We start from the raw sequence: 16,705 nt of genomic DNA, 5'->3' as shown, positions 1-16,705 counted from the left end.
AAACTCCCAACACATGCAGCTAAACTCTGATCTCAGGGAAACTCTGTAACTCTGAAGGACCCAACTCCAGCCACTATGACCTTAGAGTGACTGTGCCAACCTGTGATCTCACGTAACCTGACTCAGGAACCCTGTGAGAAATAATCCTTAGATGCCCCAACCAGAGCCCAAGTGCCTTCTCCTGGAACTACCTGCCTGACCCCTTCACTCCGTGACAAGATATGGTCCTGGCTGCCTAAGGAAGCTCTTAATCCCTTCCCACTTCCTATGAATCCCCTCCTGCTCTCCCTGCAAATTCAGAAACACCTACAATCCTGAATTTGAGTGGTACATCAAGGGTAATGAAATCCACTCCCAGCCTTAAGATGATCAAGGCTCATTCACTTAGGCATTTCTCCCCCTTCCTAAGGCTGACTCATGCAATGACATCATCATACCAGAGTGCTTACTCTGAGGACACCTCAGGCACCACTCTATACACTGCGCACGGGTCACACCTAATCCCCACTAAGTTGTGACATGGGTGTTTTGCATAATACATTCCCATAATGCAGCTAAGGAAAACAGAAACTCAGGTCACTCTGGGCAGAGGTGGGGTTCAAGGTGGAGCCAGTGATCACGGTGAGGGCTGTGGATGCTGAGATTGTCTGGGTCTCCACTTCCTCATCTCTAAAGCAGGGATGGCAACAACTCATTCACAGGTCACTGAATTGCGTTTCAAAAGCCAGACTCTGGAGTTCTCAGGCCTGTGCCAATTCAGGTGGCCTCACAGTTTCATTTCTAGGCAATGTTGTTAATTAAGCTATTTCAATTAGGAAGACATCATTAGACAGCAACTGGCTACCCACTTGGTCAAGAAAAGCAGAAACCTTCCTTGGATGCTAACCTATCACTGTCTGAGGCACACATGAACTTGAGTTGGGTAATCACAATAAATAAGTTAGTCCACACTGAAGCCCATAATATAGGGCTGAGGGTGTAGCTCAGTGGTAGGGTTTCTGGCCTAGCCTGTGCAAGGCCCTGGGCTCCATTCCCAGTCCTACAAAACTAAATTTTAAAAAAGCCTGCTGTGATGGCTCATAGCTGTAATCCTAGTCACTCAGGAGGAGATAAGGAAGATCACAGGGCAAAAGTTAATGAGAGCCCATAGCAACCAATAAAGTAGGGTATGGTGGCACACACCTGTCATTCCACCTATGTGGGAGGCATAAGTAGGAAGACTGAGGCCTGGGCAAAAACATGAGACCCTATTCAAAAAGAAACTAAAGCAACAAGAGCTGGGGGGTGTGACTCAAGTGATAGAGCACCTGCCTAGCAAGGGCAAGACCCAGAGTTCAAGCCCCAGTACCACCAAAAAATAAATAAATAAATGAACAGCTCATTCCGGTAATCCTGGCTACTCAGCTGGCAAGATTGGGAGTATCACAGTTCAAGGCCAACCCAGGCAAATAGTTTGTGAGACCCCACCTCCAAAATAACTAGAGCAAGATGGGCTGGAGGTTTGGCCCAAGCAATAGAGTACCTGCTTTGCAAGTGCAAACCCCTGAGTTCAAACCCCAGTCCCACCAAAATAAAGAAAAAGCGCTTACCACAGCACCTGACAGATGGAAATTCAGTAAGTTGGCTCAAAATACTTAAAGACAATTTCTTTCTAAAACCACAGACACTAGTGTTTTATAGAAAATAGGATTTATTATCACATTTAAGGTGAACATGAACGTTCCAGAAATCTTTTATATACATCATCAGATTAGATTTATTCAATGCACAGAAAAAGTAAAGCCCACCAGGAAACACATTCCTCCTGAGCACAGGGCGCTTACAAGTCTTTTCCAGAAGCTTCCAACACAGGAATTCACATTGACTGGGCACAGTTAGCAGGCTTGTTCCCAGGCCCAACTGCTCTAACCCTCAGTCCCTTCTCAAAAATGACAGCAGCAACCCAGTGAGATTCACAGTAATCAGAAGGAAGGCCTCACTCTTGCAGACTTTCACTAAAGCCTGAGTTGTGTTTCAAAAGCCAGGCTCTGGAGTTCTCAGGCCTGCGCCAACTCAGGTGGCCTCACGGCACGATGTAGTCAGTGTCACAGCTTCATTTCTAGGCAATGTTGTTGATTAAGTTATTGCAATTAGGAAGACATCATTAAACAGCAACTGGCTACCCACTTGGTCAAGAAAGGCAGAACCCTTCCTTGGATGCTAACGTATCACTGAGGCACACATGAACCTGAGCTGGGCAATCACAGGCTGTGATTGACAAGAGCTGTGAGATATACTGAATGCCCAAAAATAGAGTCACAAGGAAGGGCAGGCATTAGGAATCAGACTGGTGGGTTCTGGTGGAGGTGCACATTCCTGAGTGGCCTTCCTCAGGCACACAGTGGCAGGGAGTGAGCAAAGGTGACCCTTTGGGGCACCTATGCTAAGAGCCCATGGGTGAGTCAACACACAGACAGTGGCTACCATCTTCGCACCCTGGCCACAGTTAGCTCAATTGGCCGCAGTCTGTGATGACAATCTTCTTGGATGTCTTTCCACTCTTGGAGCCGAAAGATTCTATTTTCTTCACGACATCCATGCCTTCTTTGACATGGCCAAACACAACATGCTTGCCATCCAGCCTGTGAGGAAAGGTGAGCCACTAGGTCACACAATTATTTACCAAAAATAGCAACTCTGAGAAGAACCCCTGAGTACCCAGCTCCACAATCTGAAGCTTGATGAGGCCTTGCTAAGCTCCTTAAAGGCAGCCCAGAGGATGCCTGGCTCCCAGAATGCATTGTGCTGCCCTCTCAGGGAGACCTTGCCCCAGACCACTCAACCTGAATCTTGACAATCTCATCTATGACAAGTGAGCCACTGTTCTGCCCAAGGAGATGACAGGGTACTGAGCTACTTTGAAAAAGTTAGAGGTCCAAAGAAATAGAACCTCTTTAACAGTCATGAACTGTGCAGTGAGTGACAAAATGATAGGTGCAGGGAAACAAGGAAGTCCTGAACAGCTCCTGATTTGAGAGTTCCGAGAATATACTTAGTTAGCTCCAGTGAAGCCAAGAGTGGTGACAGCCAAGGGCAGAATGGCAAGACCCATTAAAGGCTCCATAGAAGAAGCAAAGAGAGCAGAGCCAGCAAGACCTGTCCTGCCCCACCATCTCCATCTTTCTTGCCTAGAGGGTAGAGACTAGCAAATGCCCACCCTACCACCTGGGTCTCCCTAAAGTCCTGAAAATGGGCTTTATGATGTTAGAGCTCCCAGTCAGCTTTTATCCCCACCACAGGTACCCCAGGCCTAAGACACTAGGGACTCTGAGCAGAGAAACTTATCCCTTAATCGAAATTTCAGCAGGGAAAAAGACATCCCTAGAATCCGTGAACGTGTGAGAAAGGGGGCTGTGAGCAGTTGGGAGCTGCTTAATGGAAACCCAGCTGTCCACTGTAGCTCTTTCCCAGGTGTACCCCATGTGGCTATAAGCTGGGTTATACCAAGCAAACCAAGCAAGCCAGCTTCTATTCAGGCCATCACAAGGTCTAATGTGCTACAGCATTTCCCAAGTATGTGTGTACAGCGATCCTTTTGCATGTGCAGAACACAGCAGATTCCAGCCAGCAGCACCAATGGGAAGTTTAATTACAACAGGTTGCAGGAACAACCCAATTCTCCCTTGATCCTTTTAACTTTCTCTCGCACACAGACACCCAGACAGGGAGAAGGCCACTGTCCTACAGTAGATGTTCTGGACACATACTGCACAAACTCTCCTTCAGTTGCAAGGCTGCTTGTCACTCCCAGAGGGTCTGGAGCAGGGAACTCACCAATCTGTCTTTATGGTGCAAATGAAGAACTGGGAGCCGTTGGTGTTGGGGCCTGCATTCGCCATGGACAGGACACCTGCAAAAAGCAAGCAGAGGTAAGCCTGGTGCCCCAGGAGGCATCTCACCTGGGAAGCAATTCACAAGTGCAGAAGCTCAAGCAACATCAAGGACATTTGAGTCTGCAGATCCTGGGTCATCCCACAGTTCCTGTGGCTTGTCTGCCTTGGCTGCCTGCTAGGTCTCCCTGGGGTGACCTGGGAGGAGAGGGCGTTGGCAAAGCTCTTCAGTGTGAAGCAAAGCAGGAACATTGGCTGCAACCTTTAGATTTTGCCACCCTCCACCTTGGGTCTTATAGGCAACACCGTGCTGAGGTTCTGCTTAAAGTTCTCCCATACCGAGTTCCCTAAAGGAAGCCTGTTTTCAACTGAGAGCTGGGAACGAGCCAGAAATGTTGAGCTTCCCAGATACTGAAGAAGGGAAGGCTCATCTCTGAATGTTAAGCAATTATCAACTGCAGCCTCCCAGGGCTACAGGCTGGGCTGGAACTGGGGGAGCACTCAGAGGGCAGTAGTCCCCACACACCTGGTCCCACGTGCTTCAGTGTGAAGTTCTCATCAGGAAAGCGGCTCCCGTAGATGGACTTCCCCCCTGTGCCATTGTGGTTGGTGAAGTCACCTGCCTGCACACAGAACACCTTCTGAGTGGTCGCCACACACAGCTGGCAGCAGGTACTGCTCCAGCGCTGGGAGGCAGCCCCAACCTACCCAAGGACCACCCAGACAGAAGCCCCTCAGGCAAAGGGGCCAATAAACATCCAATGAAATAAGGACTAATGAAATAATAAGGGAAATACGCAAAAAGAAAGCAAAGCTTAAATATTTTCTGCTGTAATAACTACCCCAGTTCCTGAACAATTACACCTTTTGTCTGTTTTTAAGTAATCCTAGAAGAACCCATTCCGAGCTGTTTCTTGGTGACTCAGGATTTTCAACTCATCACTCTTAGAGAGCAACAAGAGGTGACCAGGGTACCATTCCTCAGTCTGGTCTATAGGAGCAGACCAGTTCCTCAGGCCAAGTCCCATCCCTGCCCTGGTTACTCTCTCAGCAAGCCCAGCACTTCTCTGTACTTTGTGACCAAGGACAGCGTCTGCCAAGGCTGGCACCCTTCCACACTCAGAACTCACTTAAGGTTCAGGCAGCCCTGGCAGGACTTCCATGAAGTTCTTGGCCAGAAGAGCCTTGTGGCTGCCCATGTCGGTCACTGGCTGCGGTCAAACTGCAGATTTCCTGAGACGGGATCCTTAGGTGAGAGGGGTGACCTGCTCAGTCCTGCTAAAGCATCCACAGATGCCAATTCAGTGTCCCAGACACCTGGCTTGGGTGCCAGGGGCTACTATCTCATGCCGGATGACTCTCCAAATCTGTAAGTTCCTACTTGGCTCTGGATGCACATCTTAGCTCTTGCTTCACCCACCAGCCCCAGGTGGAACAGAGAGCCTGGGGCAGAGGCCACAGAGCTTGGCCAGGCTTGCCCCACAGCCACAGCCTTGCCTGCCCTTCCCTGCCTTCAACATGTTCAATGTGTATCCAGGCACCACAGAACGTCAGCAGGCCCAGTCTCAACCCACTGCCATTCACTACGGTATGGCAGTCACTGGATCAGGATCAAGGGAATGGGCAGAAAATTCAGGGCAGGAAGGACTTCAGAAGCCATGACATCTATACTCCTGGCCCTAGGCTATGTTTGCCCCAGGACCTTGCGGGTCTGGCCCAATAGAAGACAACCTCTGAAACTGCTTAGTGCAGACCTCCAGGGCAGTACTTGCCGCTAACATCTATTCCTAAACCTGACCTAGCAATACCAATCCTTTTGAAAAGCAGGCAGGACAAATAACAAGTTCATTTAACTAAGAAAATGCCCTTGGCGGAAAAGCAGCTCCAAGTCCAGGCATGTCTAGGCCGTGCCTGGGCCCTGTTCTTCCTCTTCCTCCTATCCCTTTCTCTCTTCCTCCTTATCTCCCATGCCCAGTGCGGAGGGAGACACACGCAGGGACAAGACCAGAGACTATGATTCGGCTGGCCCTTCAAAGTCTTTAGGTCCACCTCCTTCCCCATGTACATCTGTCCCCAACCCCAGCTCTCCCTTGACAGGTTCCCAGTGCAGCTGTGCAGGGCCATCCTGCCACTGGTCCTGGGCAGGCAAGGTCCATCACAACTTGAATAAGGTGTAGCCTCACAGAGTGAGGGGACAAAATGGTGGAGCAGTCCCCTGTTCCATCCTTTCCACGCACCAGGTACCTGCTCAATTATCAGTACTCCTCCCAATCTCCCAGGCAGCTCCCGCTGCTATCCCCAGTCACAGCAGAGACCATGGAGGCATGTTACCTGGCACATGAAGGCTGGGATCACCCTGTGGAAGGTGGAGCCTTTGTAGCCGAAACCCTTCTCACCAGTGCATAAGGCTCTAAAGTTCTCTGAGGAAGGAGGAGAGATGGGTCAAAAGGGCCAGCCCCGCTGTGGGTTCACACCAACCCCCCCAGCAAGTGAAACTGATGTGGAAAGACTCTGGACTCCCCTTTCTGGGTCCACTCTGTCTAACTTACTGTGTGACTAGGACAAGTCACTTCCCACCCCTGATCCCAGGTCCTAAATACTATGACAAGAGTAGAAGCTAGCCAGGCAGGGAGTCCAAGGGCTGTGTACACAACCTCACCCCCTTGAGTAACAGAAGGAGGAAGTTGGGAATTTACATGGGTCTTTCATGGTTCTCAGCTTCTACTAGACAGATGGCAGAGCCCACAGAGGGACAGAAAGCTGCCAATGGGTGCCCAGCAGGTGCTCCTTACATGAACTCTTACCAGTTTATGGTTTCAGAGTCCCAACTCCTCCCTCTAGCCAATCTGTCTTGCCCTGCCTGTTCCCTTCTACCTAGACTAGATCCAGAAGACCCTGGCTCTGTCTTACCTGCTGTTTTGGGGACGACATCTGCCTTCAGCTGTGGGGAAGAGAGACAAAAGAAGATGGTCAGTCCAGAGGCAGGCACAGGAAGGAGCCTCCTCACTCAATACCCAGAGTGACCAAGGCAGTGTGAGAAAGAACCACGCACATTCCTCTGACTGCCAAGCAGAGGCAAAGCAGCTATCGCTCCTGGCAGCTGCTTCCTGAACCCAAGACTGGGAGAAGCAGCCTCAATTTCCCAATCTATCAGAAGAAATACCACTGCCATCCTCGCCCACTTCCTGGAAAAAACTGGCAGGTCAGCTCCTTTGGCTGGACCCACATGGGGCATAGACTAGAGAGGAGCCAGTCCAAGGAGGCCCAGATGGAAAAATGAGGTCCAGAGAGCAGCAGTGGTTAAGGGGAGGCTGGAGCACCATCCAAGCTGGCCTCTTGACTTCAAGTAACTCTTCCACCAACTGAGGGCAGGGAGGGTACTCCCTATTTTCCACAAGAGTAAATTGAGACATAAAAAGAAATACCATGGACCCCCTGTAAACAGTTCAGTCAACACTAACTGGCACTTTGTTCAAAGTGTAGCTTGAAGGCTACACTAGGTTCTCCCTTTACCTGGGCCACTATGTGTTTCCTACTTTGTTTTTAAAAGGGTCTAAAGAAAGAGCCTGGGGCAAGTGCTGAATGTCGATCCCCAAGAGAGTGGCTGGGGTTGGATTCCCGCACACTCCCTACTGTCAAGAGGGACATCTCAGATCTGCCCTGGCGCGGGCCTGGCCTTTGCTGGGGCCGCCACGTGAGCGCCCTGCCTAACCCGCAGTCCAGACTCCTCCACCACCACCGGCCCTGTCCCAACACACACATCTGGGAGCTCCGGGTTCAGGAGGGTCCTGGAGGGCCTCGAAACCTCTCCCTCAGCCCGGGCCAGCCAGCGGTACGCCGGGCCCTCACCCTCTGCGATCTGACCTTGAACTTTCTCCTCCACACCTGCCCCCCCCCACCTCCACGTCTCCACGGTTCCGAGAGGCTAGGAGGGACCAAGCTGATGCCCCTTCTCGGAGACGGGGAAACTGAGGTCCTGAGCCCAGAATGAGGGGGGGGGCTCAAGGTCACCCAGAGCACCAGGCACCGGCCAGTGTCCAGGGCTGCCCCCAGACCGTCCCCCACTCCCAGGCCATACATATCGGGTCCAGTGTTCTCACCTCCAGCACCACGCGGCCGAGCGGCTGCCCGTCTGCGCCGACGTCCAGGTACACAAGTGGGTTCCGGGGGGAGGAAGAGGACGCATCGCTGGCTCCACTGCTGCTGCACGCGCGGGCCGCGGAGAGGCGCAGCGGCGCGGAGCGTGGGCTGGGGAGCAAGCCGAGCAGGCGGGGGCCGCAGCGCAGCGCCAGCATCGCGGGTCTGTTGGGAAGCGGGAACGAGGCGAGCAGAGAGAACCGCACAGCAAAGGTCCCCCGCGCCTAGGAAGCGGTTTCCGGAGGTCGCGCGCCGTCACCTTTATTGGTCCGCCGACGCTGAGGCTCCGCCCCCTGCATGCCTCCTCCCCCTTTGGGCCTGTCTGCGAGCGACCCCTGCCGGCGTCAACGGGCAGCGCAGTCAGCTCGTGTGGCCCCAGAAGGTGAAGTCCTGTGAAGGAGGCCCTGACCAAGGCCAGAGACCCCTAGGGATAGACACAACTGTGCAAAAAGAGGCCAGTTCCGTTTTTGTTAGGGTCCCAGTATATTTTTTAAAAGAAAAAAAAAATGCTAACACGTGACACCAGCATCCATATGTTTTTATTTGAATATAATAGCAAAATATTTATGTGAGGCTCAGGCCAAATGGCCTCCTGCCACCCCACCCTCCATAGTCCCTACAAAGAGAGACCAAGAGAGATGCTGCATTGAAAGTCGGAGAAAAGTGGAGATAAGAGGCAGGATTAGAGAGGGAGCAGCAGCAGGAGGAAGCAGATTAGCAGACACCTCCCTTTCACCACACACAAGATGACCACGGTCCTCTTGTCCTGCCCGGGGACTGTTCCTATTTGCTTCTAGAGACCAGACTCTCTGCCAACCAGACAGGAAATGTAGCCTGGGTCTATTGTGTTCCTGCCAGGCTCCAGCTCTCTGGAATTGCCCCCTCCTCTCCAACCTGGGAGAATGACAGACCTAATCCCTCCCCGCTCCAGCCAGGCCTGGCAGTTGCTGGATCCCCTCTCACCAACACTCACCTGGTCAACTGCACCTTCTGCAGGCAACTGCCAGAAGCCATTCCACAGGGAGTACAAGGAAAAGTGACAGAGCAAGAGAAGGGCTTTGAGATCAGAAGTGGCCATGTGAATGACAGAAGAGAAGGGACTGCTTAGGGGGACCACAGGAGGGGATTTAAACCCTATGGGCTAAGGGTGGGCATCACAGCAGCCTAGGAGGTATGGAAAGCCCACAATAAGTGAATGCCAGTCAGGGCCCTGAGAGGGCATCTGGGTCAACACCTGTACTCCACAGATGGGAAACTGAGACCCAAAGAGAGGAAAGCTCTGCCAGCGTTACAGTACCCTGGACCCCAACTTCCAGCCTGTGCAGTCCTCCCAGATCTCCAGTAAAGGAGTGATGATAAAATGAACTTAGGCCTTTCCTAAGAGAGAGGGATTTGTCAACTGTTAAGCACCATCCATCAGTGTTGGGCAGAATCTAGACTGACTGCTAGGGCTTGGGGTCTACAGAGCAGAGGATCTCGGCTGCAGGGCTCAGAGAAAGGGGGCCAGAGAAGGGAGAGGACCTGAGCCTTGGAGACAGGAGGGCTTGAGCTGGGACCAGCTCTGGACTTCCCTGCCCAGTCCCTGAATCTGCTCATGGAAAGGTATTGGCAGACACTGCTGGCCCAAGAAAATTCAGGAGGTCAGGGCAATGTCCAGGCTCCTCTTCTGGAGGTTCGCAGCCCCCTCCTCTGCATTTTTGGCCTAGGAAGGGGATGGGCATTCAATAAAACCCTATGGAATGTTCTCTAGGCCCCAGTCCAGGATGGGCTCTACTTTGCCCTGGGAAGTGGCTCTTTTTTTTTTTTTTTTGTGACTGTGTCCTCTAGTAAGCAGCCTACCTGGGGAACCCACTCATTCCCTACCCTGCTTGAGCACTTAGTGCATCTCCCAGATTCCTCTGCTGTCAGCACATACTGTGGAGTTGAAAGCAGAAAAGAGGAATCACCCCATGTGCCTTGCAATGAAGCTTCCTAAAAGCCCCAGGCTCTGCTGGGCACTCGTAGCTAATGCCTATAATCCTAGCTACTCAGGAGGCAGAGATCAGGAGGATTGTGGTTCAAAGCCAGACCAGGCAAATAGTTCGTGAGACCCTATCTTGAAAATACCCAACACAAAAAATGGCTGACAGAGTGGCTCAAGCAGTAAGAGTGCCTATCCAAGCAAATATGAAACCCTGAGTCCAAACCCCAGTGCTGCCAAAAAAAAGAAAGAAAGAAACAAAGAAAGAAAAAGACAAGTCCTAGGCTCTCTGCTGCCAGTACGAGGCCCTGAGCTCACAAAGCCCCCTGAGACACCAGTGGGAGCAGTGGTACCCTGTTGTCCCTCTGCTCTTGGGGGAGGGCTCAGTTTCTTCCCCACCCTGCTGATGCACAAGCAGCCCTAACTACCTTCATCACAGCACCACTTCAGATCTCAAAGCCCTTCCTCAGTCCTGAGCAAACCTGCTCAGCATGGCAGCTCCTTTTCACAACAGGGAAGAGGCCCAGAATTGGGCCAGTGAATTGCCAAAGGCAGAGTGTTGAAGCTGGGACTTTCTGACATCAAGGTCAGAGTTATTGCATGCCAGACCCTTTTGGCAATCATCAAGGAGTTGGGATTGGGTCAGCAGGGCAAGAGAGAGGCTTTGGACAGACAGCAACAGGAAAATAGAAAGTGGGAAGGTAGAGGGAGCTGAGGAGCCCAGCAGACTGGAGGAACAGTTCTCACATGGTGATCAGCCTGAACGTGACAGCGTCTGACAGAGGCACAAAGATGTGAAGGGGTGGTTCTGGAGGAATAAGCAACATCATTGAGGTCAAGGCACCTTCAAGGAAGGACTGTGATAGTGAACATGAGCTGAAAGACCCATGGGAGCCTAATCACAGAGGGCCCTGAAGACCAGGCTGAAGTCTGACATTGTTTAATGCACTGGGGTGCTATGCCCCCTCCCACAGCTTCCTTCGTTCATGTTCTCCTCCTGCCCTCTTTGGAAAATCAGACATCATCACTACCTCCTGTATGAGCCATAGAAAAATTCTACCTTTCCCTCAGGCTCAGCACTGAGGTCATCCCTACCTGGGCTATCCTGAATGGTATCAGGAGGAAGGGCAGTCTCTAAGTTGAATCATGACACATGCCCAGCCTTTGAGGACACCAGGCGCAGATGAGATTGCACAGGTGTTGCACTCACCTGGTTCTCCAGCTATTTATACATTGGGTTATCATCAGAAACACCAACATTTGTCTTCACAAGGTCAAGAAAAGAGTACTGATGATTGTTGTCCCTGAGGATTCTGAAACAGCAACTTTGGGCCTGGCAGAGCCAATGAATAGTCAGGCTGGTTGAGCTCAGAATCACATTTGGAGGATGCATACTTAGGCTCCTGTGAGAGCCAGGCAGGTGACATAGGCAAGTGATGTGAGCTGGTGGAGACACAGGCAATGAGGAGAGGGCAGTATGGTGTCCAAGTGACTAAGGCCCCAGATAGAGGAACCATTGCTGCCAGGCCTGTCAGCTGTTGTAGGTAGGACTGTGGGGCCACAGCAGCCAGCCCAGTCCTCTCAATTTCTAATCTAAGCTGAAAACTTTTAGTTGCACCAAAATCTAATTTGTAAATGTGAGGAACTAATTTTGAAAATTAAACTCTGATGAGTTATATGCAATATATCCACCACCTAGCTGAGACCTCTGGGCCAGAGGTTCACAATTTCTATTTCCACTGTGCAGGTGAGAGAGAAGGCCAAAGGTCAGAGTGGGACAGAAACCAGGCCATGGTCACAGAGTAAGGACGGTGGTCAAACCATCTTCACTCTTGCCCGAGCTCTTTCTGAAGATTCACTCACAGATGTGGTTTCTTGTCTGTTTTTGTTTGCATTGTTTTTTGTTTTTGGCAGTACTGGGGCTTGAACTCAGGGCTTCTCTAGATGTGGTTTCAAAGCAGTGCTGAGTTCTGAGCTTTGCCCTGTGCACAGGCAGGTTACAGTACCGTGTGCTGCACAAGCAGTTTACAGTGGGGGGGGGTCCATGTGCATGGTGTTGTCATGGGGTGTGAGGCTGGGTTTGTTCTAAGGAGGCCCCAGGAAGAGGTGGGGTGGAGGCACCCCGCCCCCACCCTTCCGTTGTGGGCACAGGGTAGGTTCACCCTGAAGGCTATGTTCATTGTCAGTGTCAGCGACCAGGTGACATACTGGACTGCCAGCTTTGACTGTGGACCTTACGAGGAGGAGGAGCCCTTGGATCCCATCTCTCTCAGTCCTGTCTGGGACTTGGGTTCTAGGAAAACATCTTATCCTGGGTGGCTAACAGGAAGCCTGAGAGAGAGGCTCCTGGGGACACTTCAGTGGGTTGCTGTGACAATTGCACTCTGGGGCTTCTGCCTAGTAACATCTCCAGGCTTGATGATGCTGAGTACATCAACCTGCTGGAGCCAGGAGCCAGACCCTGGTAGGAGGTAGGAGGGATGAGAGGGGAGGCTCCCCTTGTCTCCCAGGGTGGTCATGGACACAGAGACCTGGGAAAGATCTCAACGGGAAGAGTCCAGCTGGGCTTTAAAGCCCCCTGTGTGACCTATGTCACCATGGTCCTCTGCAGGAGGAAGCAGTGGGGCAGGGAGAGCTTGGCAGGGTGGGGCCCACCCCCAGCTGCCTGGCTCTTGCCTAACCTGTCTGGTCATAGCCTCTCCAAACTTGAAACTCCAGGCAGCTTGTCCTCTGAGATTCTCTGCCTGAGAAAGGCTTTCTGAGAAGCTGCCACCAAGGGAAGAGTTGGGGAGGAGTGTGGAGGAAGCCCAGGACCTGCAAGTGTGGGCAGAACTCATATGGGGACCTGGTCTCCCCCTGTCCTCCCTCCTCAGATAGTTCATTGCTTCCAGCTCCCATCTGAGTCTCTGCTATGTGCTCTGCCTTTTCTAGGCTCTGAATACATGTGATTGTTAGGGCAGGAGGCAAACTTGTTTGTTTGTTCATTTGTTTATTTATGGTTGGAACTCAGGGCCTCAGGGCTTCACATTTGCTAAGCAAAAGGTAAACTTCTATTTGAAAGAGAAAGAGGACAATTATAAAAAAAAAAAAAAAAGGAGTTCATGTAGGGGCGTATGTTATACCTAAGCAAAACTGGGTGATGTGCTAGAGTGACCGAACGGAGCGGGCCACCTCACAGCAGCTCAGTGTGCCCTGACCAGGGAGGACACATGTGGACAGAGACACAGGTGGCAATGTGAGTTCAGAAAGCTGCTTTCCTTGCTTTTTGCTTTTGCTTTTTGAGCCTCAGTTTCCTCATCTGTAAAGAGGAGTTAATAATACCTATATTGGGCTGGGCGAATGACTCAAGTGGCAGAGTGCCTGCCTGGCAAGTAGGAGGCTCTGAGTTCAACCACCAGTACTACCAATAATAATAATAATAATGATAATAATAATAATAATAATACCTCGGAGAAGTGTTCAGATGAAGAATGGTGCTGTGAAGGCTTGAACGTACTAGGGGCTCCGAAGATGAATGAGAGAGTGAATGAATGAGTTGCCTCCCTGCCCAGGCTGGCTGAGGATTCAGGGAAGGGTGGTTTTAAGTGCATGATATTGCACCTGATGGTTGGGATCCTGCACGGGTTTTATGGTGGATTTTTACTCTTCCTACCCAGGGCTCCTTAGTGAAATCATTGTGCCATCCTTGCCCGAACTGGCATGCCACATTTAGGGGCTCCTTATTTGAAAGAGTACTCACAGCCACAGAGTCTTTGATCCAGACGCAGCCTGTGATCCTTTGATGGAGGAGGAGGCAGGCCTCTAAGTACCGAGGGGCAGCCTGGTACCCCAAAAACCAGGAAGAGCCTGGTTTTTGGCCCTTTCTATTGTATAGATAAAAGTTATCATGTACTCTTTTTCTCACCCCCACCCCCAGTGAGGCAAGAAGTCTATTAGATTGGTCCCCAGTGACACTTGGTAATGTGACCCCTTGAGTGTGGGCTGCATCTAATGACCTGGGTTCTTGTTTGGTTTGTTTTTCAAGGCTCAATATTGAACTCAAGGCGTGGCACATGCTAGGCAAACATTCTACCACTGAGCTGTATCTTGAAGCCTTACTTCTTTCTTTCTTTGTTTTGTTTTGTTGCTTTTTGGGGATGACAACTGCCCCAGCCCACAGCTGGACTGCAGCATCCTAAGCCAGAGGCACCGAGCTATCCCACGCCTGAATACCCGACCTGCAGAAATTGAGATAATCTGCATTTGCTGTTCATAACCATTAAGTTGTTGGGTCACTCGCTGTAGCCATAGATAACTAAAACCAAGCATCCCACCCTGGCCACCACCCTTTGCTCCATACACAGCCTGTCACTGAGCCACCATCTCAGCAAGCTTGTGTCACCAGCTGCTTTTGGCAGAGACCCCATGGGCACAGCAGGGAGAACTGGCTGAGCAGGCTAGCACTTGCTTGTCTCTGTGAAGATATGGGGCAGATTGGTCATTGTCTCATTCCTCCAGGGCAAATGAAGGAAGGCTGAGAGAGAGAATGAGCTGGAAGAAGTCTTAAGTGCGGGATACAAGCTGGCCTTGGGGATGGTACCTCACTTTGTCACTTACTTCTGGGCCCTACACCAAGATGTCTCCCTGGAGGCACAGGATGACCCTGCAAAGTGGAAATGGCTATCCTGATCTTACAAGTGAAGGAATGGAGGCTCAGATGGGATGAGGAATTTGCCTAAGGTCAAGCTAGGAAAAAGTAGAGTGGAGTTCTTCCTGTTCTCTTGGCTCTGTGCCTTTCTTCAGGAGCTGGTGGGCTCCCAGTGGCATCTCAGAGGTGGATTATGCCAGATACCACCCACTCCACGATGCCTTTTCCCAGCTAGATATACATGACACTGTGGGCAGTCATGTATATCTGTGATCCCATCCAGTCCTGATAACAACTCTGCAGGAGGGTCTTTGATCCCCATGTTAGGGATCCCAGGTGGCTGAGTTGAACTTGAGCCCAGGCCAGGCTCATTCCACAGCCTGCACTCTCTCCCTCTGGCTGGGCCTTCTTGCCCTAGAGAATCTACTGTTTGGTCCCCGCCCCTGTGTGGAGGCCTCGAACAGCACAGCTGAACACTGCTCAGTAGCCCTGGGCGTAGGTACACAGTTCCCACCCAGGGCCAACAAAAATAGTTGCCGGTCTGCGGAACCCAGGAGGTGTAAAAGCCAGCTCAGATTAGCCCTTCATGCAGCCCCTTCCCACCTTTATTTACTACTTATGATGTGCAGTGGCTTCCTCAACGCCTCACTGTCCTAAGGAAAGGATCCCATTGCCAGGTTGCCTAGGAGTGGGGCATGGATCAATGCTGCTTGATCAGACCTTGCCTGAGCTCTGGGCTCTCCAACCACAGAGGCAAACAGCCTGCAGTTTTGCAGTCTTCTCTCTCTCTCTCTCTCTCTGTCTCTCCCCTCTCTCTCTCAGCAGTCCTGGTGATTGAACTTGGGGACTCACTCTTGCTAGGCAAGTGTTCTACCACTTCAGTCATACCTACCAGCCTTAAACTGTGATCCTCCTATCTCTGTCTCCCAAGTAGCTTAGATTACAGAGGTGTATCACCAAGCCCAGCTTGTTTCTGAGGTAGGATCTTGTTAACTTTTGCATGAGCTAGCCTCCAACTACAATCCTCCCACTTTTGTCTTCCTGGTAGCTGGGATTACAGCATGCACCACCATGGACCCGTGCAATTTTCTTGACTCTACTGACCTGACTTTCTTAATCTCTCCACTTACTAACTAGCATCGAGAACGTTTCTTCGTGCATTAGAACAAATCCCCTTCTAATCAACGGTGTTTACTTTTAGTCAATATTGTCTGCCTTCTAATCAATAGCACTCACAGGTGTTTGTCTTTTCTTCCAATTAAAATAAGTGTGGCAGTCTGAGGTCTTGATAACAGTGAGCAGAACAGCTAGCTTTATCACAGCTTCAGAAAGTATGCGCACTAAGCATTTACAATGTTATTTTCCAATCCCTGTGTGGCCCTGGGGACAGGCTCTAGTGCTCACCACTCTTTATAAACGTGGTCTCCAAAGCTGGAAGAAATGTACAAGTGGTCCAAGGCCACACAGGCTTCTCTCAGGTTAAGAAAGTAGCTGATAGTCTGTGTCTGGCCCAGCTCTGCCTGTATCTAGAACTTGGCTCTTCCCTCTCCTGCTATCTCTACTGTCATTGACATTTACTACAAAAGGTCAGCAGGTCAGACTGGCAGAAATGGCAACTATGGAACAAATATCTGGGATTTTAGGTGAGCAGTAGTTCAAATGGTCAATTGACTCATAGGCTGTATTCCTTAGAGAGTTTGTGTTAGAGGTCCTGATGCTGGGCTCATGGGGACACAACAGGATACCACAACAGAGGCCTTTGTGCCCTGGGGACTGCTGGGTAATTCAGTTGAAGACCCAGGGGGGACCAGAGGCAGGGAGTCCCCCTGCAAGTGAAGGGTGCTCAAAGTAGCTCCAACTTCTCTGTTAGAAGGAAGACCCAATGCCACTTTCAGAGAGATGAGAGCTTCACTGAGGCAGAGGCCACAGTGGGGTCCCTAGGCCTGACCAGAGCCAGGGGAGCCACATTTGAGTTAATTTAGAGGAGAAACCTTTCTGTCAATGTCACTGCATAATGACACTCGGAAGTCATAAGCTCCCTGCGGTTGAGATTATTGCTTATAGAGAGGGTGCCTGCCCAGGTTGGGTGGTGGGGTGGGTGGTAGGTTCTGT

General features: G+C 51.1%; 1 protein-coding gene across 1 annotated transcript; it reads right to left on the bottom strand.

Moving 5' to 3' along the window:
* Positions 1–1,672: 1,672 nt before the first annotated feature.
* On the bottom strand, positions 1,673–8,274 carry Ppif (peptidylprolyl isomerase F). Its single transcript, XM_020165747.2, has 6 exons — positions 7,970–8,274; positions 6,780–6,810; positions 6,201–6,289; positions 4,396–4,492; positions 3,814–3,889; positions 1,673–2,621 (listed from the first exon to the last, which is right to left on the bottom strand). The coding sequence occupies exons 1-6, from the start codon at positions 8,162–8,164 to the stop codon at positions 2,486–2,488; spliced, it is 624 nt and encodes a 207-aa protein (XP_020021336.2). The 5' UTR covers positions 8,165–8,274; the 3' UTR covers positions 1,673–2,485.
* Between the last annotated feature and the right edge of the window lie 8,431 nt (positions 8,275–16,705).

Source organism: Castor canadensis, chromosome 7 (genome assembly GCF_047511655.1).
Source record: "Castor canadensis chromosome 7, mCasCan1.hap1v2, whole genome shotgun sequence".
In the NCBI taxonomy this organism is placed as follows: domain Eukaryota; kingdom Metazoa; phylum Chordata; class Mammalia; order Rodentia; family Castoridae; genus Castor; species Castor canadensis.
This window is presented reverse-complemented; position numbering and strand designations above follow the sequence as displayed.